Source organism: Rousettus aegyptiacus, unplaced genomic scaffold (assembly GCF_014176215.1).
Source record: "Rousettus aegyptiacus isolate mRouAeg1 unplaced genomic scaffold, mRouAeg1.p scaffold_m13_p_12, whole genome shotgun sequence".
Lineage (NCBI taxonomy): Eukaryota > Metazoa > Chordata > Mammalia > Chiroptera > Pteropodidae > Rousettus > Rousettus aegyptiacus.
This window is the reverse complement of record NW_023416287.1, coordinates 3,467,045-3,490,684: the sequence shown is the minus strand read 5'-3', so window position 1 is coordinate 3,490,684 and position 23,640 is coordinate 3,467,045. Positions and strand designations below refer to the sequence as shown.

General features: G+C 61.2%; 1 protein-coding gene and 1 pseudogene across 2 annotated transcripts in view; one reads left to right on the top strand and one right to left on the bottom strand.

The window, feature by feature from the left end:
- The window catches only part of BMP7 (bone morphogenetic protein 7), a 67,256-nt gene that overhangs the window by 12,098 nt on the left and 31,518 nt on the right, over positions 1 to 23,640 (bottom strand). For both annotated transcript variants that reach the window (XM_016124936.2, XM_036229241.1), the window contains exon 3: positions 9,759 to 9,907. In XM_016124936.2, the coding sequence (XP_015980422.1) occupies positions 9,759 to 9,907 (149 nt within the window). The remainder of the gene's footprint in view (positions 1 to 9,758; positions 9,908 to 23,640) is intronic.
- Positions 15,241 to 15,359, top strand: LOC118610227 (annotated as a pseudogene).

Below are 23,640 nucleotides of genomic sequence, written 5' to 3'. Positions count from 1 at the left end.
GTCACCGAGGCCTGAGCTCTGCCCGGGGGTCCGGCGGGACGGGCGGAGGACGGGCTGTGGGCTCTGTCGGCAGTGCGGCCCTGGCCGGTGTGTATTTAACGTCATGTCCGGTGGTGACAAGCGTTCCAAAGATAAAAAGCAAGAGACAGGACGAGGAGAGCCCACGCGCGACGGGCCAGCTCGCGAGGGCTGACCACGCCGCTGGAGGACGCCCCGCCCGCAAGCGAGGGGACCCGGGCTGAACCCAGGTCGCGCCGTGGACCCGTGACAGACACGATGCCTCCGAGTCAGGTGACGGGGTCAGAGGCCAACCAAAGTGGTGCTCCTGGAGGCCCAGGGCCCATCCACATCTGGAATCAACTTCGCCTGGAGCCCCCCAGACGGCGGAGGTCAGGAGACCCGGCCCCCCGAGGCCCAGGCCAGCCCCGGGGGGCTCGCTTCGGCTTTTTAACAACGAGCATTTCAAAGCCCGAACTCCTCATCCGCTGTTGTTTTCCCTCAAATTAACCCCTCCAACGTCCGCGCTCCTGCATTCTTTAGCAGGGTTTCCCCGAGTTCACCCGTCTGTAATTGGAACGGTTCTATAAAAAGGAACCATTAAAACGGAGCCCCTAGGATTTGCGTTCCCCCCTGGAAGGCTTTTAGGGCGAAATAAAAATGCCTCGCCGGGAAGCACAACGCCGCTCCAGACACGGCGCTCCGACGCCGCACGCGGCCGCCGAGCCGCCTTTGTGGGTGGGGCCGGTGGCCTGATACTTGGCCACACTCGGTGACGGTGATCGGTTCAGGTACGGACCCGTGACCTAATTCAGCCAATGAACGAACGGAGGAGAGGTATCCTGGACGTTTCTGGGAAAGAAACTCCCCGCTCTGGCATCCAGAAGCAACCTTCTCTCTCCCCGAGCAGGGCTGATGGAGGAGGGACAGATGTAGCCCCAGAAACAGCCACCAGGCAGTGACAAGCGGGTCGTGCTTCCAAAGGGTGGCCCGGCGGGAGGCGGAGCAGAGACACTCGGGCCGTCTCTGCTGTCATCGCGGGGTCACACCGGCCCTGAGGCTGGGCAGGGCTCGGCAGTATGGGCGTGAGCAGGCCGCGGGGCCACTCGCGTCACTGGGGGGGGGACAGCTGGACTGCTTCCGGTCTGGCATCGTGACAACCATGGGACATGTCTGCAGGTTCTTGTGTGGACCCACGCTTCCATTTCTGTGGTTACGGCAGGAGTGAGGTCGGTCGTGTGGCCTCCTTCCCACTCTGGGCGCCATCTGCTCCCGAATCCCCACCAGACGCGTCCAGGGAGCTGTCGGAGCAGGCTCTGCCTTCACCCCAGAGCCGAGTGAAGGCCCAATCCCGGGAGCGCTCGGTGAGGCCGAGGGCGCTGGCCGCAGACCCCACCGCCATGCCCCCTTGTCCCTCGTCTCGTCCGCCCAAGGAGGCTGCCAATGAGACCCTTCCCGGCCTCGCCTGCGGCTGCTTCCAGGACGGCCACTGCGGCTTCCCGGAGACGTCTTCCTCCCTGCGCAGGCGGGGCCGGCAGAGGCAGCCTTCGCCCCGTCTGCCTGGCTCCTCCTCCGTGCTCGGGGACGTGGGGCAGCTGTGCCGTGCTGACCCCCAGGACACGGCACCGGCACACACAACGCGGTGGGGCCGGGGGGGAAGCCGTCTTGGCTGCAGCTGACCCTCCGACCAAGGGTCCGCCGCCCGCAGCCCGCCGTCTGTCCTCGCGGACGGTCGTGTCGGAACGCAGCGCGGGCTTTCACCCACACACGGTCGGTCTGCGCTCTCGTTGTCACGGAAGAGTTGAGGAGCTGACAGAGGACGTCCGACCCATGAAGCCCAAACCCGGTGCTCGACGGGAGGAGTGTGCTGACCTCCTCTCTCCCCAGCTCCGGCTCCCGCACTTCCAGCCTGGTAAAGGGACCCACCTGTGTCCCCGTGAGATAAGACGTCCTGTTATTCGCCAATGAAAGGATTCCCGAGATGGAGCTGGTGTTACTGGTTCTCGACAAAAATGAAACAGCCATTCCTGAGCGTTGGCTCTGAGCCTGAGGCCCGGCTGACGCGTTGCGGGCAGGGCTTTTGACCTTGCGCTTACAGGTGGGGAAGGTGAGGTCGCAGGCAGGAAGCCGTCCACTCAGGACCCACTGCCAGGGAGGGTGGGGATGGCGGCCACGCCCCGGACTGGCCGACAGAGCCTGCACACTTGACACCGACCCATCACCGAGCCCAGGGGGGCGTCAGGGAAAACGGGGCAGGGAGAGATCGTCCGGGTTTGGATGCGGGCACGGAGCAAGGCCTTCCGAGAGATGAGCCGGGAGGCTGGCGGTGGGAAGGGCGCGGGACTCTGAGTTGGGACAGGGGCCGCTGGCGTGAGCAGAATCAGCAGGCCCAGCTCCGAAGACACCCCAGGGGCAGGCGCGGAGCACAGATGGGGCCCCGGGACGGAGCGGGGAGGGGTTGGAACCCACCCGCACAGGGCCGCATCTTGGTTTTCTTGCGGTGTCTTTGTTTTCCAGGCCCAAGGCCACTGGCCGCCCCCAGGAGGCCCACAGCACGAGAATGTTCCTCGCTAATTGTGCAAAACACATTAATTCTAGCCACTTCTCTTGATGGAGCAAGGCCCAAGTGATGAGCGAGTGAGCGAGACCAGTTAACTCTCGTGACATCTGCCTGCCCCGCCCCCCCTTACCCGACCACGCCCGGCCATCGCTGTCCGCCCAGCCCTGGGAGGACCGATCCCAGCCTCCAGGTCGTCGGGGTGGAGGACCGATCCCAGCCTCTGGGGTCGTCGGGGCGGAGGACCGATCCCAGCCTCCGGGTCCTCGGGGCCTCTTCTCCTCCCTGTCGCTTGAGCTTCTGGACAACAGGATGTTCGGCACTCACGAGGCCCGGGGACCGCGGAGCCGGCTGCGCTGGGGGCGGGTGGCTCACCTGCCTCGGCTCATGGGCTTGGCCTCCACGGCCGCCCTGGGCGAACGGTTCGCCCCCAGCCCGGCCACGGCTGCTGCAGCAAGAGCATCACACTTGGACAGCGTACGCCCTCGACCCCTTAAGTGCCCTGCACTGCCATCGTCCCACCTGGAAGATCAAGAAAAGGAACACAGCTCCCGCCCTCGGGGAGAGGAGCCCGGGGCTCTCAGCACGTAGACACACAGAGCACAGGTGTGTCTGATTCAGGGGGTGGAAATGGGGTGGACTAGGGAGAACGGGCCCTCCTGGTCTGGGAGCTCAGGGGATGTCGGGCAGCAGCTGGAGGCCCACCAGGAGGCGGTGTGAGATGGAGAAATGAGGCCGGCAGGTCATCTTCTGGGATCGGAGCCTCCAGATTATTTCTTCTGTGGACCAGGGAGATGAGCAGGGCCCTGCAAACTAGGACAAGATGCTGGAGTCCTCATCCTGGGAGCAAAAGAACCAGGTGCTTTGACGTCTGCAAGGATGAAAGAGTCTCCAGCCCAGAGTGGTCTTCGGCTGCCCGTGGCCAGCCTGGCAGGAGGCCAGGGACGCCGAGCATGTTGATCCGGGGAGCTGCAGGAATTCCCCGAGCGGTCCTCGGACCTCAGCGCTCGTTCTCACGGCCTCACCCCTGACCCAGCACACTCTGCCTCCTCCTTCAGGAACGTGAGCGGCGTGATGGCCAAAGCCTCGTTCTGTTCCGGCCGTAGCCCCAGTGCCTACAAGAGTCTCCGGCACACCGTAGGTATACACAAATGTTTGTTGAGTGAATAAATGTCCTTCCAACAGGTGCAGAGGCTGTTGACTGTAGGAAGCTGGTCTTAGCAGCCAGGGGCTGAGACAAGGAGAATTCGGCATCACTCCCCAGTCTGGGATGCAGGGCTCAGGGCCGACCTGTCCGTCAAGCATGGTGCCCAGGCCCACGGTACTTTTAGGGGCCTATGAAAATGTTTTAATGTCTCAAAATCAAAAGACAAAAACATGAACTGTTTAGGGTCGGAGACAACGTTTCAGTGTTTAATTGAGCCAGGATTATATTCATCTTTGTACCAACGCTGGCATACATCGCAGATTTCATGTTTTTGTTGGAGGGAGGAGCCCATGTAAGCGAGGTGCAGCCCCCGTCGGTCAGAGCTGAGGGAAGCCCGCCGCCTCGCGCTCTTCCTCTCCAGGAAAGGGGGTGCGGCGAGAACGGCCCGGAAGGAGCCGGGATGCTGGCGGCTCCCGGGCCTCTGTCTGTCTGTCTGGCCTGGCCGTGTACCCAGCAGCGGCTTATTCATTACACACGGCCCCAGGGTCTGGTCCCCTGGCGACCGCATGCCTTAGAAGGCTTTCCGGCAAAGAGGGAGGGGCTGCGGTCAGAACCTGTGGGGACGTCCGGGGCTACCCTGCGCTGAGCGACTCCGGTCGAGTTACTTGGCCTCGGCGTCCTCATCGGTGAGACGCCGACGGTGACGACAGTGCTGCTGGGCGGGGCCCCCATGAGGCTGCGGCACGCGGCCAGGGAGCGGCATCCGACACACACGGGCACCGTCGGGGCCGGGCCCGGGCTCCGCACGATCCGCCCGCCTCTTGCTGCCCACCGCGATTAGACCCGTGGGGCCGAGGAAGGGACCGGGCACCTGGCGATCGCACCGCGCTGCCTCGGGCACCGAAGTCTGCGCGGGAGCCGCCAGCCTGTCCCCCCGCGGGTCCTGCGCAGGGGCCCGAGCCCGGGACTGCGGCGAGGGCTCAGCTGGCCCCAGCCCCGCCCGGGCAGCCCCCCGCCAGCTGCCCACTTCCGCGGGGCTGGAATGTGTCTTCCCTCTGCTCTCCCACCGGCCCGTGGGTGGGGTGGGGTGGGGTGCAGCCCGTGGGGCTTGGGAAGGGGAGGGGCTGCCCCTCCGCTCTTCCGTGCTCAGGGGAAGCCAGGGGAAGCCAGCAGACGCCGGCCCTCCTTCCCACGGCGCCCCGTCCTGGAGATGAGCTGGCGCTCCCCAGGTGGTCCCGGACGAGCCTCAGGTGCCCGGGGGGTTTATGGCCTTCTCCCCCGCACGGGCACCCCCCAAGCGGGGGCCCAGCTGTGCCGCTCTGAGGGGTGACTAACAGGAGGGCCGCGGCTACAGGAAGAAGAAACAGACGCGCGCTTCCTGGGTGGTCCTGGGCAGCATTTGGAGACCAGGTGAGCAGGGGCTCACCTCGTGCCAGACGTGGTTTCTGAAAGAAAGGTCTGTGATGTCTGCGCCTCCCTAGGACGGACGCAGGCTCGCCCGCCTCTCTATCACCAACGTGTCACTGCACAGGTGAGGAAACGGAGGCCCTGACAGGGGACAGGGCTCCGGGTTCCAGCAGCTGCCCAGTGGTGCAGGCGGCCGCCGAAGTCCGGACAAGGCCTGGACGCTCGCTGCACCCCGACCCAGTGCCCCATCTCCTCCTCTCCCAGGTGGGCACGGGTGCCGCCCCCCAGGGACTCGGCTCATGCAGGTGCTGTGTGAGGCCACGATGCTCACACTATGCTAGTGCTGGCGAGGGTCCTGGGGCAGGGACCAGGCGGTCACGCAGTACGTGCACACCAGGCTGCCCAGCAATGGTACCCTGGAGTCCACAGGCTCCCCGGCAGACCCTGCTGGTCTTTCACCAGTGTAGACATCTAACAGGAAAAGGTTTCGACCCAAACCTGAAGAGTGTCAGATAGCCCGGGGTCGTTTTATTAACTCGGGGCACAGCATGAGGCCAGACTGTTATCATGGGCCAGGCCCCAAGCTACCCAAGGAACTTGTGACATTAGACAGATTCCCGGGACCACCCTGGGACTCATCCATCCGTGGGTCTGGGGTACAGCCCAGGACAACACATGCTCACCGCGCCTCCCTGGGGATTCGATGGACGCCATGCTGAAGGACCACCATGGCAGGGAAAGAGAACTTCACGGCCAGGAGCCCGAGGTCTCAGAAACACTGGGCTTGCTCACTCCTTGCCTCATCCCCAAAAGGTCCAAAAAGTTGCATGCCTAATTGGCCAGCTGGTAAACTTCACCCCTTCCCTGACCCAGGCGACCACACCGGCAGGCATGCAGAGCACCTGCCCCGGCCGGGGGCCCAGCCCCCAGTGCCCACTGGGAGGGGAGGGGACGGGCCTCGAGTCGGGGGTACAGGGTCTAAGCCCTGTCCTGCCTCTAGGGAGCATCTCGCGAGCACTAGGCTACACTCCTCGCGATGGAGCGGGGTCCCCGGGCAGCTGCCCGGATGTGGAGCTGTCACCTCTCGGGGGCCTCAGTTTCCTCACCTGTACCATGGGATGGTAATGATAGCATCCAGCTCCCCGGGTAATGGCGAGGATTACAGGGGACAATGACATAAAGCACTTAATTTGTGCTGAGCAGAGGAGCTACCACATGTTGGGCAATTAAGCTCTTCACTTGCATGAGCTCATCTAATCCTCTGCAACCACCCTGGGAGGTGGAAACTATTATTAACCCCATTTTCCAGATGAGGGACATGACGTGACTCACCCTGGCTCACGCGGCTAGAAACGGCCGAGCTGGGATTTGAACCTGGGGAGTCCGACCGGCTCCTGAGCCCACGCTCTACCCATCAGGCTCTGCTGCTTCAGTAAGTGCTGAGCCGTATCCACAGCCTGGGGTGGGGGCAGAAGCCGGAGGCGAAGGGGCACAAAGACCCTGACTTTCGGGGAGAAAGATGATGGCAAACCTGACGCGAGGGGTAACTGAGTTGAGGGCCACCTGAGCCAGCGGGGCAGGCAGGCCACGGCAGCACAGGCTCCACTGGGGTCAAGTCCAAGGACGTGGTCACTCTAAGGAAAGGAGTTGAGTTTGCCTTAGCTTCAGTTCTGCCTCGCCCCCGGTAAGCTGCACAAGGGCTTTGAAGGAAGAAGAGGAGTCAAATGATTCCATTGCCAAGTAAGCCTGGCATTCCTCTGTGCTGTGTTCCCCAACAGATTCATGCTGGACATCAGCAAAATAAAAGCTCTGATAAGTTCTGCAAGGATCTCGGTTTGTTTATCCATCGGCGTTCTCAGTTACCGACTGTGATCTCTTCCTCTTTGCCCCGGGACGCCCACTGACACTTCGCAGAACACAGTTTGGGAAATGCTGGTATAGAGCAGGGTCGCAAACCCACTCTATAAATAATATTTTGAAAAATAATAAATATTTTCAGCTTTGTGGGCCCTAGAGTTTCTGTTAAAACTCCTTAACTTTGCTCTTATTCACGAAAACGGGCCCAGACATACATAAACCAATGAGTGTGGCTGTGAGCTAAGCCGCTGATATGGGAATTTCATGTAAGTTTATATGTCACAAAATAGTCTTCTTCTGATTTTTCTCAACGATTTCAAATGTGAAATTTAAAATGTGAAAACTATTCTTAGCTCACAGGCCACACTAAAAAAGTCTGCGTGCTGAATTCGGTCCACCGGGCATAGTTTGTCAGCCCAGTATAAAACGATGGAAAAATCCAGCACCTTCGAGGACCCTCTTTAAGTGTCAGGGGGCACAGGCAGGGAGGAAGGGGAGCAGGCAGGTTGGGGACCATCAGGAGAAAGAAGACTCGCCTGGAAACGAGACAAGTGTAGTCCTGAACTCTGTGGTCCCCTGGCACATGGCTCATGGCTCGGGCGACTAAGTTCTGACGTTTGGGGAGCAGGGGGACCTTCAGACCGAAGCAGTGGCCTCTGACAGGAAGGAAGGACGTAAAGCCCGGGAGCGATCCAGGAGAAGGTTGTCACGTTCAGCTGTGTTGTCTGAACCGACTCGGCAAAACCCAGCACCGACCATAGTAAGAACTAAAAGCCGGGAACTGGTCCGCAGCTCGAATCGCAAAGGGCCAAACGTCCCCAAAACGTAAAGAAAAATGTAAAGAGGAAAGAGAACAACACCGGATCGAACGACGGGCAGAGGGCACGAGGCGACGGAGCACAGGGAAGAAGAGCCAAGGGCCCAGCCTCGCCCGTGCCAGAGGAGGGCAGAGGGAAGTGACAAGATCCCGTGCACTTTGTCATCCGTCGATGGGGTTCGCAAAGAGTCTGAGAACCTGCGCTGACGAAGACGGGAGAGCAGGGGCCCCCGTGGGTCGCGGGCCGGGTGCGAACGGAACGGCCTCTAAGGAGGGCAAGTTAAGAATATCGGTCAAAAGCACAGATACACAGTGCCGCCAGCCGGCATCTCTCCTGGAGCTACAGGCGTGTGCAGTGAGGCTTTCCACGGTAGCCTTGTTTGTAAGAGCAGAAGACCGGGGAACGCCTAGCTGCCCATCCCAGGGGGACTGGGTCAGTCGCTCTCGGTGGCGATAATCACAACAATAGCAACAACGACGATAACAGCAGTTCTCATTTAGGACCTTGAACCAGGTCCTGTGCTCAGCCCTTGGGACTCAAAGCCTGGCCCAGGGACCAGCAGCCTCTGGCCGGCCTGGGGCTGCCTGGAAATGCAGATTCCGAGGCCGCGCCCCGGACCGGCTGAATCGGAATCCGCATTCTGACAAGACGGCAGGCGGGTTCCCACGTGGGTTAAGGCACCATTTGTAAACGGGTCCTGTATGAACGTCTTTAATCGCGACAACCCGATGGCCCAGGCCCTCATTACTGCGTGCTGGAGACAGGAACTGAGGCTCTCAAGGGCAGAGTCGCACGGTGAGCGAGGCTCGCTCGCCGCAGGTGCACGCGAACACGCGACGGCTTTGCATGGCAAACGGACCGACCGCCAAGACAAGGGGTCGGGTGGGGAAAAGCCAGGTGACGCTACGCTCCGCCACCAGTGGTGGGAGGAAAGCGGGATCTAGACGTCGCTGCTTAAACGCCCAGGGAGCGTCTCCGAGAAGCTGTCCAGTGGCAGGGAGACGGCAGCGGCCGCCGGGCGGCGGGGCTCGGCCGCCGGGGCAGGACGTCAGGGCCAGGAGCCCCGCCGCCCACGCCTGCCACGCGTGCGTTTTGAGCCCTGGGCGTGTGTTAGCTGTTTTAAAACAAGTGCTTTTGTTTTTTTCCTAAGACTGGTACGGGAAGAAGCTGCACACCCTAAAACCATCTCCATCCACTTAATAAGAAATACACTTTGGAGAAGGAGAAGCTGGCACGGCCAGGCTCACCCCAGTCTCCCCTCATCTTCTCGTCTGCCCTTCTCACGGGACCGAAGCCAACCAGGCCACCTGTGGGGGGGGGAGGGGGGAATGAAAGGTGCTGGGGGAGGGGCGGGCGGGCCGCGGACTCTCCAAGTACTTGGGACTCAGAACCGCACTCGGGGTTCCTTGGAAGGGGCTTAATGCCCTGCACCAGCGCAGTGGCCCTCGGCCAACGGGAACTACGACCCGCAGGGGACGTTTGGGCGCATCTGGAGACACGTGGGGGGCGTGACAACTAGGAGATGCTACTGGAATCCACTGGCATTTGGTGGGAAGCGGCCAGGGATGCGGTGGACACCCTACAATGCCCAGGACACCCCGGGATGGCATGTCCTGAGTGTCTAGTGGTGCCGGGTGTCTAGACACCACCTGGGGCTCCCCTTCAAGTGCAGGTTCTGATGCAGCAGCCGGGGCGGGCCAGAGATTCTGCATCCCTAACCCAGCTGGTGCGGGACCACGCGTCGAGCAGCGAGGCCTCACGCAGTCCAGCGGTGGCCTGCTGTGCGATCGCCTCCTGCACAAGGGCTAGGGGCTGCTTTGGGGGGTGGGATCAAAAGGCTGGACAGTGAGTCCCGGCTGCAGAGGGGCAGGGAAGCCTACTCTCGATGGGAACGAGCGCGTACGCCGCCGAGATCCCGCGCGAGTTCGGGAGCACGGGCTGCTTCAGAGCTCGCTGGGGAAGGGCTGACGCTTACCATCTAAGGTCTCCACGGACAGCTGCAGGCCCAGGTTGTGCCGCGGGTTGACCACCCAGTGGTTGCTGGTGGCCGTGATGTCGAACACCAGCCAGCCCTCCTCGGAGGCCCAGAGGGTACGGCTGTCCAGCAGGAACAGGTCTGACTCCCTGCAAGAGAGGAAGAGAGATGCAGGCTCGGGTCAGCAGGTCACGGCTCAGTCGCCCAGTCACCCGGCTAGCCGCTGCTGGAGATGAGGACAGTGGCGGGTGAGCGGGGAGGGGCGAGGTCCGGCAGTCCCCTAGAGGTGGGTGCGTCAGACCCGGAGCCAGGCACGGAGACCTCTTGGTAGCCGTGGTGGGGACAAAGGGTGCAGAAGAGATACAGACAGGGCACGAGGCGCGGCTACGAGGCACGGCCGCCCCTCAGATTTGCTGGGGGGCCGGGGGCCGGGGGCATGGCGTCCGGGACGGCGGGAGTCACGCCGCCTCCATGTCGCTGGCCATCCCAGGGAACAGAAGCTCACATCTGCTCGATTACTCACCGTTCTCCGGGCCCGGGCCCAAGCGTTCTACACACATTACCTCATTCGAGTCTCACAACCCTAGTCGCAAGGACATCGGCACCTCCCCTGAATACACGGAAAAAACACAGCTCGCCCCAGGTCATTTAGCCAGGAAGTTGCCAAGTCAGGGCCCGAGCCAGGCAACTGGGCTCTGGGGCAGAAACTCTTCATTCCCAGGCTACACGACTGCGTCGGGAGCCCGGCAGGGGTCAGGAGGTGGACTCCCGGCCCGACAGCGTCGACAGGTAGCCCTGAGCCGCGCTCTCCTCCCGAATGGCTGAAACCACCCTGACCTTGCAGTGGATGGAAGAGGGACGGACGGGGGATGGACGGATGGGGCGACGGGTGGGTAGGTGGATGGACTTTACCTGTCTAGGGAGCAGAATTCTAGTATATAAGGCATCATGATGTCTCTCACACTTTTAATGATAACGATTTGAAGTTTCCCTATCTTGAGTCCTTCAGTAGTCAACTTAAAATATTTGCGTCCGTACGTCATGCCAGGTCCTTGGGGTACAGTGGCGAACAGCACCCAACCAGCTCCTGCTCCTGGGTACTGACAATCTCTACCTTACCTGGGGCGATCTCATGTTTTGGGGGATGAAGGGGAATTTTCTCCACCAGACATAGCAAGTGTTTATCGCGCACTTCCCGCGAGCCAGGCCCTGGGTCGAAACGCCTGACCGGCACCATGCCGCCGAGTCCTTACGATAACTCCGCCAGGTGGACAGTATCACTCGTGCCGTTGCCATTGTGCAGATCTCAGAGCTGATGCTCAGAGAGGCAGAGCTGTTGCCAGGGTTACAGCGCTAAGACACAGCCGAGGCGGGACTGGAACCCAGCCAGGGTGCCTGCAAGCCCAAGCCTGCGACCACCCATGGAGACGGTTCTTCTGGACACCACCTTTGCGAGGCTGTCGCTGCCGCCACTTGGGAGCCTTTGGCAAACTAAACGCATTGGAACATGGCCCACTAAGCCATCGGCGGGCGCCGAGGAGCAAATGTCTGCAGATGAGGCGCACGTCTCCTACTGGCTCCGTCCCCAACTCTTCCTACTGAAACCGCTGCCAGTCATGCCCATTAATCTTTCCTGTGTGGCCTGCAGATCTCCAAGTTTGTAAGGTCGGCCAAATTGTAAGCGTTGCGTGCCACGACACAGTAGACATTTACCGGGCACATTAATATGTATAAGACACACGAGAAGGCATGCAGGAACTAAGTCGGTAGTTTTCGCCGGTGTCTCGAATTTACTTCAACTCAAAAGCCACTGACACTGTGTAGAGAGATTAACAAGTCAGCCAGAGAAGGCTATGCGGGGCTGGAGACCCAGGCTCAGGAACAGGCCGGAGCCACGGCCGGGGCGAGGGGGAAGGCTGGCTCACCGCCGTTGTCGAAGGAATGAACTTGAGCACATTCCCCTCTGCACCTCCATCCAAAAGCCTGGGGGCAGAGAATGTACCTGGCCTAGTCAGTGCGCGCCCAGCCCTTGGCCATGGGGGTCGGGGCACTCCGCGGTGGTGGACAGCATAAAGAAAACGGGTTATCTCCACCCCAGGTCCCCCAAAGCCCCGCCTCTTAAGTAACAGTCAACAACGGCCAGAACTGCATTCAGAAAATGCTTAATTATATTATTACACCACACCTATGAGTAGAGTATGACTTTTGATCTTATGACCAGTGAAACGTAGCCACAATGTAAGACAGTATGTTGTCCCCTAGCCAGGCAAACTGAAGTTCCTTATGATCTACAAGAAACTCGCCTCTCTAAGAAAGAGAGATTATAGAAGCTAAGGAGGCTTTTCAGAGCCACAAAGGGTTTTGAAGACCCTAAGTCTGACTCTCATCCAAATGGAATAAAAACCGGCCTTCCCTGACCTGCTCTCCTCTCCCTCCTCCCGGGGCCCTTCCAGAAGCAGTTTCAGAACCGGCGCGGGGGACGTCCTCACGGACTGCAAACTTGCAAACAGGAAGCTCCTGCCGCCTTCGTCTCCGGCTTGCCTCGACGGTTTTCCTGGCGCCGGAGAGCCACCGAGATGAACCCGCCAGCTGCGTCTGACAATTCGCTGAGAGAAGAAACACCACTCTGAACCAAAACAACTCCCTTACTGAGTCAGGCTCCCAGGGCCCCTGTCGGAACATCCACACCGCAGCACAGAAGTCACAAACCTGGGCGGTGACTTCGCTGGAAAATTGTAACTTGTTGGAAAATGTGACCAGAGATCTGGTTAGGCCTTTAGAACAATGAGTAGTGACTTGGGGAACAAAATTAGGCCTTTGATGAGCGAAGGCCTTGCCAAACGATACTAAGCGTTCCCTCATTACAGGCTGCGACACCGAGGGCCAGATGTGACAGGCCGGCGTTGACTCATCCACGAGTCGACGTGAACGCGCCAGCTCCCCTCCTCCAAGCCACAGTCTGCACTTCGCTCCCGGCACGTCTGGAAGAGCCGAACCTGCACTGGGAGGCTCCGGGACAGGGCGGCCTTGTCGGGGTGGGAAGCCGGGTGCTGACGCGGGCTCTGCCCTCGGACGAAGGCCCAGGCAGCCGCTTGGCCCGCGGGAACAGGGCAATGAGAAAGTGCTCAACGGCCAAGTCCCGGCTGACAGGTGGGTGGGCGGGTGGGAATTCCTACCTGCCACTTGGGGTATCTTATTCGAACACAATGGTTCCCAGAACCAGGAGGAACTGAACGAGCCCTTTGTGACACCTGTATTTACCTTGAACATACTGGCCTCCCTGACCCAGCCCAGGTGACGGCAGAGCTGGGAAAAACTCAGGGCGAAGGGCCCCTGGGAAACGCGGCTCATTCTTTCACCCTCCCCAGAGCTGAAAATCCAGGGGCTTTCCTTGCGCCAGCTCCCCGGATCTCCCCGACGGTGAGACTGTCGTTCCCGTTTTACAGAGGAGCGAAGGGACGTTCGGAGGTGACGTCGACTGTCCACACGGACAGCCCTTGTGAGTGACGGAACAGGACACGGCGTGGGGAGCCGGACCTGAGAACGCCCGCGCCCAAGCCCTGCGCCCTCCTTCCTCGCACCGAGGGACGGGACGCCGGGAGTCGCTGAGTCCCGCGCAGCGGATTTTATTGTCACGACACTGCGTGGGGCAGAGAAGATTCTAGAGGCGGGTGAGATCTAGGTGGTAGGGAATGCAGAAGGCGAGCAGGTCAAGACGGCTAACTCCTGAGCCTCCGTGAGGGGGGGTAATGCCACCTGCTCCAGGGACCGGGGACGACCGGGGGCACCTGGGGAAGGACGGCTGTTAGTGGGTGTGGGTTCCCTCTTTGGGTCATGAAAATATTGTACCGCTGAATAGTGGTACTTGTCACACAACTCTGAATACACTAAAAAAAAACCAAAAAAACAACTCCACTGAACTGTACACTTTACAAGGGTGAATTATATCATATGTTTACTACGTCTTAATAAATCTAGTTTTTAAATGGAAAAGGTCAACATGAGCCCCGGACACAGAGCAGGAATGATGTCATGACGCTAACGATGGTTTTACGGTTTACACACCTGTCTGTGAAAAGCCAGCACGCCCGCACTCCAGCGTGTCGGCCACGGTTCACTCCGAAGCACGCTGCCTCCCCCTCCCACACATCAACACTGTCCCGACTTAGAAGCACAGTTCCTACGAGAGGCGAGATCCATTTGGGGACAACATTATCTCCATGTCCTGCTGGGTCTGGGGGACCAACCTGGGCGAGGCGGGCGGCCCCTCCCGCCCTGTAGGGCGTGGACAGTTTAGCCCCCTCCTCCCGCCGTGGAGGCAGCGGACGTGGGGTACAAACTTGGCATTCCTGCCCCTTCTCATGCTGCTTTTGATGAACAAAACAGCGGTAAGACCCAGAAGGTCAATTTCTCCCCTCCCGAAACCCAGGTTCCCCCAAAGCCTTGCTCTCTGGGGCGTGAACCTCTGGCGACCCCAACTCCCAGGTGAGGAGGGGTGTTAATATTTAACCACTGGCCCCCGGTAGAGCGTCGCTGGGGCTTGCGGGCTTCTCCTCCCACGGACACCCACGAGGACCCGAGAAATCTAACCAGAGGAGCTGCACGCACCCCCAGAGCCGGTTTCCAGCCAGCGCCTCTCAGCCCACCTTCCCCTGGAAAGTTCTACCACGATGGAAAAGTGGGTATTTTAAATCCTCCGACGTGGGAAGATGGAAAGTCTTTCCTCTGCGCTCTGGCTCCTCGGAGACTATTTAGAGACCGTGATCTCATGGGCCTTCACCCACGACCCACTCCAGGGGCAGCAGGAACCCCATGTGGGATGTCAGGTGCCACCCCCTGACCGCGGCCTCAGAGAAATTTACACTCCGCAGGGACTCCGGCCCTGAAGCTGGCAAAACAGGGCCGAGAAGTGAAGTCTGGGGCTTTGTCCGGCCCTGGGCACCTCCGGCGGGAGCAGGAGCCACAGGAAACGCAGACTCGGACTGGGCCGCCCAGCGCCCTCTGCCTCAGCACCTGGGACAGTCCGTGCCCGGCCCCAGGCCACGGCGTCCCTCTTCTTTTCTCCTGCCCTGCAAGACTGTGGGGCGACGCCTCCTTCGCCCCGCCAGAGGGTCCCCGCAGCCCGGGTCTTAGCAGCCGGAGACGACCACGGGAATCTGCTCCAGGTGCTTTTCGGCCCGGGAGACCAGAGTTTCCGCCTCGTGCGCACGTGCTGGTGGCTGCACGAGAACGAGGACCCCGTCCGGGCCCCGGTCCGGGTGGGTGCGCTGCAAACACTCCTGTCGCCGCAGCCTCAGAGCCAGCCCACCGCCTTCAGGAGCGGACGTAGCTGGGGTGTGGAAGGGCCACAGTGAGAGCCGTCCGAGGTCACTCCAGGAGGCGTGACTGGTGCTGGGGCCTCAGCACCCAACACGGCGTCTCGGGCACCTGCCGTGCGCCAGCGTTTGAGCGACGTGTTCCCACCTAACCTTTCCTCTTCCAAGTCTACGGCCACGCCTCCCTGAACAAGCCTGATCCCGGCTGATCTTGGAAGCTAAGCAGGGTCGGGCCTGGTTAGTACTTGGATGGGAGCCCACCTAGGAAGACCAGGTGCTGTAGGCGTGAAAAATAAGGGATTGTAAGATGACAAGGTCCTTGCCATCTGTGAGGTCAACCAAGGGTTGCCTCACCTAAAAAAATAAATCAAATAAATAAAAAATAAATAAATAAAATATCCTTCCTCTTCCAACGAGGTGCATACACTCATGACCCCCACTTTAGAGACTAAACAACTGAGATGCGGAGGAGTTAAAGAAGCATCCTTAGCTAGTGGGTGGCAGGCCCCAGACGGGAGGTGACATGAGGCACACAGAGCTATCTGTCACCTCGGTGCCCCCAGCCAGAAATTGCTGCCTGGGGTTAGAGGAAGAGAAGAGAATCAAAGAGAGAATGTGTCTGGCCCGGCGCCGAGCGGCCTCCCCGTCAGAGAGGGACATGAACTTCATCGGGTTCTGTGGCCGGCGGAATAATACCCACCCAGGTGCCCCCGTCCTAATCCCCAGAACCTGTGAATTGGCTGCCTTCCAAGGCGAACGCACGCGGACTTGGCAGACGTGGTAGTTAGGGCTTCTGCCGTGGAAGATGACCCTGGATTAGCCAGGTGGGCCCGATGTGACCGCAAGGGCTGTGTGAGCGAGACGGGGAGACGGGAGTCAGGGAAGGGGACGTGGGGACGGACATGGAGTCAGTGACATGAGGGCCACGGGCCACGGAAGGCGGGCGCCTCCACGAGCTGGAGAGCCCAGGCAACAGCTTCTCCTCCGGAAACTCCAGAAGGAGCCGGCCCTGGGGACCCCCCGGGGTTTGTCTGGTAGGATCCATTTAGGACTTCTGACCTCCACGACCGGAAGACTGTCCGTTTGTGCTATCCCGCACACTAAGTGTGTGGTCATTTGCCACGGCGGTCCTAGGAACTGACTGTTCCACTCCTTGAAGGGCCCCTTGAATGCCCCCCGAGTCTCAGGTGCCCTGCCAGGAGCCGGACGTACAACGGCAGCCAGGAACGGAGCCCTGGCTCCGGAGGCTGTGGGCGCATCACACGGGAGGGTCGTTCGACCCTGACGGGGAGGCGGGAGGGAGAGGAAGGCGTCCTCTGGGCCGGCAGACGAAGGACTGGACTGGACTTGGGGGGTGAGGGTGCTCTGGGAGGTCGGTCGGTCGGTCGATCCTGGGGAAGCGCCTCCCGAGAGGTCCAGAGGGACGAGCAGGGCCGAGGCGGCCAGGAGGGCAGGAAGGGCATCCCGGCAGAGGGAACAGAGTCTGCAATGCGTGACGAGCGAGGCTGACAAGGACAGGGTTCAGGTACCCGCGAGTGTGGCTGGAGCCTGCGAGGCCTCTGGCCACCGGAAGGTCTGGTCCTCAGGGAACCGGGAAGAGGATTAAGCAGGGAGCAGGAATGCCGGGCTTAGTGGACGCCCTCCCTCACCCCGGCTGCCCCTCGGCTTCCCCTCGGCCTCACTCTGCGGCCCCTGGGAAAACGGCCGGCCGGACGCTGTAAAACCCTGCGTGCTGCGAACGGCCACTGGGCCTGGAGGACCGTCCTCAAAGACAGAGGGCCAGAGAGCCTGCGATGGAGATGCCAGAGCCTCCCCGGGCTGACGCGATGTCACGGAGAAGGGCTGCTGACCATGAGTCAGGCTGGGAGGCCGGCTCCCGCACCTGGAGTCAGACGGGCCAGCAAACAGGGGCCCTGCAGGGAGGCCGGGCAGGGGATCAAAGGAGACAGGGAGGAAGTCGGGTGTGGCGGCTGCGAGCGCCCCTCCCGAGCCCGGGGCTGGGGCGGGCCCGGCCCCGGCCCCAGCGCCCCACCTCGGGCTGCAGGGAATGCCCAGCAGTCCCAGGCGACCCGGGGCGGGAAGGTGAAGTCAGGGAGGTCCACGGCTTTTTTTAAACACACGTCAAGACGGTGCAGATCCAGGAAGACTAAATTAAGTCATCTGGGAGAAAGGTGGAAAAACACACAGAGGGCTTGGTCTCCTCCTCCCAGGGCCAGAGCAGGAGCCGCTGGCCCGCGGCCCGCGGCCTCCCCACCCCCAGGTTTCCCCACCCCAGGACCACGGCCGTCTGGCTCCCTCCGCCCTTCCCTCGCCCACCCCGGCAGGCATTCACGGGAGGGTCAAGGACACTCCTGTCCAGAGCCCGGGAGGCCTGTGTCAGGAAGCATGTCAGCAGCCATTAAGGTCTGGGCCTCGGTTTCCCCATCTGCAAGAAGAAGGGTTTGCAGTTTATCAAGGTCTTGAAAACTGCGTCTCATTAATAGGAATCCGAGAGAGGAAATTGAGAAGGTCAAAATCAAAAAGGCTCTGTATTTGAAGAAGGCTGGGAAGCCCCCCACGATCACTGCCCCTCGGAGATGTCATAAAGCACGTTAAAGGCTCTGACAAGTCCTGCTGCAAAGGAATGTCAGCTCCGGCAACGGCGTGTGACAGAAGCTGTCGCACTCGTGTGTACCCCGGGGTCGCCGGGGCGGGAGTGAAGGCAGAGCACGGCTAGAACCGGAAGTCCACCCCCCATCGGAGACGCATCTACCAGCGAGAGAAAACCGTGAGGAGGTCCGAGGGGCGCACAGGACCCTCCCCGTGCTGAGGGCCTCAGGGAGGCCTCGGGTGGCGCCTTGGGTGCTCAGGGCGTGAGCACTACAACACAAGGCTTTGCGTCCTCAGCAAGTCACGGCAAAATCCCCATGGGGTGACGGGGCAAGCCGACCTCCGTCCTTCAGGTCCTGTGGTTTGTCGAGTGGGGACAGGTCTGCTCTAAGGATGGATTAATAGATGCTTAGGTCAGGTGCCAGCAGAGCCAGGGGCTTGGGGGCTCTGGGTCTGAGAAGACCTCGGGGTCAAGGTGAACCACCCCGCTGGATTCAAGCAGCCCCAGCCCTAAGGCAAGGAGCTCAGCACCTTGTGGTTCTGACCCGCATTCAGGACACAACGCCTCAGCCCAGGCCGGGCTCCAGACACCGAGAGCGGGAGGAGACCGAGGCTCAGGGATACCTGCAAGTGTTCCCACCGGGGCGGGAGAGCTGCTCCCCCCCGCCCCCGGCCCTTTCTGCCCCACGCGCCGACCCCAGCAGCCGGCGTGGGCTCTGAGCACCTCCCGCCCCCCTCCGGCGCAACAGCCTCCTCTCGGGCTGTCATCCGTGGCAGACTCCAGCCTACCGCAGGCCTTTGCACGTGCCATTCCTGCCGCCTGGGACACTGTGCCTTGTCCTTGTACCCCCCCCCCACACCTGTTCCCCCTTCCGCTCCCCAGGGAAGCTTCTCCAATGTCCTCATCAGATGCCTGCGGAGCAGTCCTTTCCGGCACTCGGGGCTCGGGGCTCGGGCTGGTGTCCGGGTTTGTTTGCGCAGCTCTCGGGGTCTCCCTCCTCCCCGACCAGGCCGTCAGCTCCTCGTGGGCAGGAACCAGTCCCACTTGCTCGCTGCTGCTGGGCCCAGCACCGAGCGCACAGCACCGCCCCGTGGGCCTCGGGCACATGCTGCACGTGCTCGTATGTTGGGAACACCCGTACCAGCCACCGAGGCTGCCCGGGGCCACTTTCCGCAGTTCGTGTTTGTAAAAGAGGAAAAGGGAATGCTTTCTCACATTACTCGGGTGCCCCCAGAAAGGGCCCTGCCTCCAGCGCCGTGGGGCCTCGGCCCCCCACCCCACCCCTGCCCTCTGAGCAGCCCCAGGCAGCTCCACGCCCCACACCCGCAGGCCTGCCCGCACAATCGGGGGCCCCGGCGGAGGCCGGCGGCTGTCTGGAGCTCACCTAGGCCGTTTTTGTGCCGCGGCCTCATCAGGGCCAGCTCCTTCCTCGTACGTGTCAGGAGGAACCAGAGGACACGGACGGGCAGCGAGCCGCAGCTGGGAGGACAGCCAACCTCAGATCTGCTTTTGGCCCCGACTCTCGCTCCCCCTTGCTTGAGATTCCAGGGCTCGGGCCCCGGAATTTCCAGAACCCGGAGGCCCTGTCATTCCGTTCGACCTCCCGCGAAGGCATGCCAGTGACGGCAGTGCTCAGAGACGGACCTGCGGGGACACACGGCGACCTGCGGGCCCCCCCGAAAAGCCAGGCCTTGCGGGGAGCGCCGGGGAGCTTCCGGGACGGCTCTGGAAATCCCTCGCTGCCGGGCAGCTGCGTGTGGCTGGCACGGTGGCCGTGGGCGGGCGAGACGCCGTGGCCGGGAGACTCGCGGCCCGAGACTTTCCCCGGTCACCCCACTTCCTCCGGCCTCCAGCTCCAGACCAAAATAGACTGAGGTAAATTCAGCCTCTTCACGCACACTCGAGGGATAAACAAGCCAACGCAAGCACGGCTATCGTACCGGGTCACCTCTCCTACCTTATTTTTTTTTTTTTATTTTTTTTAAAGAACCGCAGGCTGTTTTAAGACTCCAAACCAGGGGCAGGAAAGCGACTGCAGCAGACAAGGGGGGAGGGAAACGAACTCGACGGTGGAGTCTGCAGACAGAGGCGCGCGTCGCGGGGACCAGCCTCGGGGCTTCCGAAGGCAAAGGCCGGATCCCGACGACCTGATGCATGCAGGAAGGGGGCGGGGGAGTGTCTAAAACGTCGTTCTGACTGTGGACCCTTAAACCGGGGTGGTGGCAAAGACCGGGGGGGGGGCTGCGGACACGGCCCCCTCCATGGCACACTGATCCCCGACGGTCCTGCCCCTACCCCCCCTTCCCCGCCCCCTGCCCGCCCGAAGCAGACTGGGAGGCAAGGACTTGACCGCCAGCGGTCTGTGTGAGAGGCGACCCCAGGAAGCCCCTGGAAGGAGGCAGGGCTGGGAACGAGCCAGAGCAGGATGCTGCGGGCATCTGGGCTCGCGCCCGCCGGTGCCCCTCAGGGCACGACCACGGCCGAGCCTGCCGCTTCCCAGGGTGTGAGGACGGGTCCTGGAGGAGCGATGGCTTCGTCCACACAGGGCAGTCACCCCACCCAGGACGGCCTGCGAGAGACGGCGATGAAGACGGACGAGCGGCAGCCCCAAGGGCTCGCCGCCCAGGAATCGCGGGCCTCGCGGACTTTTCCCCGGGGAGCGTAGGGGCTGTGCGCGTGGAGTGCCAGACGGTAGAAGGATGCGAGCTTTCCCAGGAGGACCTCCGGCTCCTTCCCTGTGACAACGGCTGGTGTCTCCAGGGGCTCCTCGGTCTGACTCAGTCCCGACTGCAAACGAGACCCATAAGCCACTCCCCACGCCCGGGGGCCCAACCCCAAAATGAAGGTCGAGCCCGGATCCTTAACCCACTTATCAAGGGGGAAAAGAAGCCTGCTTGCAGACCCAAGTGTCCCCTTTAAAGAGTCTCCAACTGGACCGCACACAAGAGCCAGAGTAAAGATCCTCTCCCGTAAAAGGCCCTCATCATCCGGTTTTACTGACGAAGCCCTACCTACTGTCAAGGACCCCGGGACCCCCAGAAGCCTGGGATGCTTTAGGGGATGGAGAGCGGTGAGCAGGGTGGACAGGAAGGCGGGGCGCAGACAAGACGGCACGGCTCCGGCGAGCGCCCCCTCTCAGGTGCCCGCACCCGCTTCACCTGGGAGCATCCGGGGCAGAAGTGCCCGCGGACCAACGCCCCGCCCTCCACTGCAGTGTTTCTAAACCCGGGGCGATTCTGCTCCCCAAGGGTCGTTTGACAATGTCTGGAGACGTTCTGGGCTGTCAACACTTGGCGGTATCATCTCATGAGTGCAGGCTCGGGCTGCCGTGAAACACCCTACATTCCCCAGATGGCCCCCCAACATAGAATGACCCGCCCTAAACGTCGGTAGCGCCTCGAGGCTGAGAACCCCTGCCTTAAACGCTGAAGGACGTGGAGCCATAAAACTTCAGCTCCTTGACCCTCGCCTGGGGCGAGAGGTGTGACTCTGTCTCCAAAAGCCCCTGCAGGAGGAAGGCGCCTAAGCCGCCCTCGGGGGACTCGGCGAGGCACAGCCCTTTGGTCTGGCTGCTGCCTTTCCAGACATACTTTCCCAAGCTCCTGCACTTTCTAGAAGCTTCTTCTGGGCATTCACTTTCACACACGACCCTCGTCTCAGGGTCGTCGTCAGGGAGGCAGGGGCGGAAAGCAGGGGCAGCAGGGTTCCCTTACCATCGGCTTTGCCCGGCGCGCAGGGGCCGCCTCTAAGGATTCAGGCCAAGCCCAGGCTTGGCAGGAGGGAGGACTGTTCGCTAGCGGTGCCCGGCTCGGGTCCCCAGTGCGGAGTGGCAGCACCCACGCTGGAATGCGGGCCAGGTGTCCGCTTTCCTCCCTCCATTCCTGGACAGGCAAAGTGGAAAGCTATGGGCATCGCGGAGAAAATAAAAGAAAATGGCTCTGACAGTAGGAAGACAGGGAGAACCAGCCTTTGGACCAGTTACTCAGGCGGCTACTTCCGCCACGAACTTGAAACAACCAAGGACTGCCCAAACCAAGGCAGACTCCTGACAAACATTATCTTCTGGGGAGCCTGCATTCCCCGTCCTCACTGAGCTCATATCTGAGCAGGCCCTTTTCTTCCCAGCTACAGATGACCGCTCATGACCAAACTGAAAAATATTAATTCTCTTTGTCTCCTGCCAAAAAGGCTAAAGCAATTACGGGCCCTGATATGAAACACAGATGTTAATACATTTGGAAAAATAGGTTCCTATAGGCGAGCACAGGTCCAAGTATGAAGTGCTTTTGGAATTAAAGCACCGGATCGAGTTATATAGCCAGCCCCCAACACTAACGCCCGTTCTCCCCAAATTCACCCCAGTGCAGGGCACCCGGGGCCACGGCACACACGTCTGCCCTACTTTCAGACGAGAACCAATCCACCCTTGGGTACCCGCTGACACATAAGCTCTAAATAATATAATTATAATCATCGCAGGAGAACTTCCCTAAGATCGAAAAGTATTATAATTACAGGCAATTTTCACTTTTTGGAAATTGGGCTCAGATGCTGGAGAAAGACTGAAAACAAGGTGTTCTCGGGTTTCAACTCTTCGGCGAGAACACGTGGGAAGGTCTGCTGGGGCGGACTGGCCCCAGTCTGGAGGCGCTGGGAGAGCGAGGGGCAGGGACCGGGGCTTCTCGGCCGCCACTCGCCGGGCCAGCAGGGACGTGCCGCACCCGTCCTCGGGCCAGGCGCCGCCGAGGGGCCGGAAACACCTCCAGAAAAGATGGCCCGTCAGCTGAGGAAGCCCACGCCCCAGAAGCCCAGATCCTCCTTCCATCCTTTCATGCACGTTTGCCCACTAAGTGCCCACTGTGTGCCAGTCTCCAACTAAGTGCCCACTGTGTGCCAGTCTCCAACTAAGTGCCCACTGTGTGCCGGCCTCCAGGGACTTGGTGTATGTCCGCAGTGTTGGCACGAGCTGGACAGGTCTTTTCTCTGCCTCAATTTCCTCGTGTGGAAAACATGCCCCCCCCCCCACCATTACCTGATTTCTAGGGTTGCCGAGAAGGGAAAGGAAGATGTGTGCCCGCCAGCCAAGGACGACGGGCAGAGGGGTCTGGGGAGAGATGGATGCCAGCTCCCTTTCTTCAACCCCTGGTGTGGCACTGCGCCTCCGTTTCCTCGTCTGTGAAACGGGCCGGGTGACGGAGCCTCCCTCGGGGCTTGTGGAGGGAGGCCTCAGGCTCGTCCGTTGCATCGTGAGTGCTGATACGATCGATCCCCTTATCATCGCCTCCCTTGGCGAAGGCGCCCTCTCCTCTCTCGGTTCAGAACGGAGGGGGTGACGCGCACACAGCGGATTTCGGAGGCTACAGCCAGGTCAGTCGAGGTGCAAACGGAGCGGCCCTTTCCCACAGGCGGGGCCGCGGGGGGACCGCCTCCCGGGGCCTGTGCTCACCTGGACCCTCGCGGTCAAGCGTTACGTCCACGCGGGGCGACGGGGACCAAACGGACGCACCGGAAGTACCTCGTAGATGCTCCTCGGTGCCGCCACTTGTACCCCCTCTCCCAGGAAGCCCCCCAGACGCCCATCCGCTCGCCTTGGGGATCCCTAGGTGCCACGCTCCAGCAGTGTCGGTGGGAGGCGGGACGGGCGTCTTCATCCCCATTAAATGGGTGACGCGACTCGGCCCAGGTCCCTCGGATCCTCAAAGGCACAGGCCGGAGCAGGGAGCAAGTCACCTCTGGGGACCTTTGAAAATTCTCCGTGCCAAGGTGAAACTGGGACCATTGCATCAGAATCCTGAGGGTGGCGGGGCGACGAGCACCCAAAATTTTACTTATTACCTGGTTTCGAATTCCACCTCTAGTACGTGCTCCATCCACAAAGAGGGAGAACACAGCCTTCCGAGGTCAGTACGAGGAATAAGAGGGCGCGCATGGACTTGGTGAGCACCGGCCTGAGCCCTCGCGGGCACTCGGCAAATGG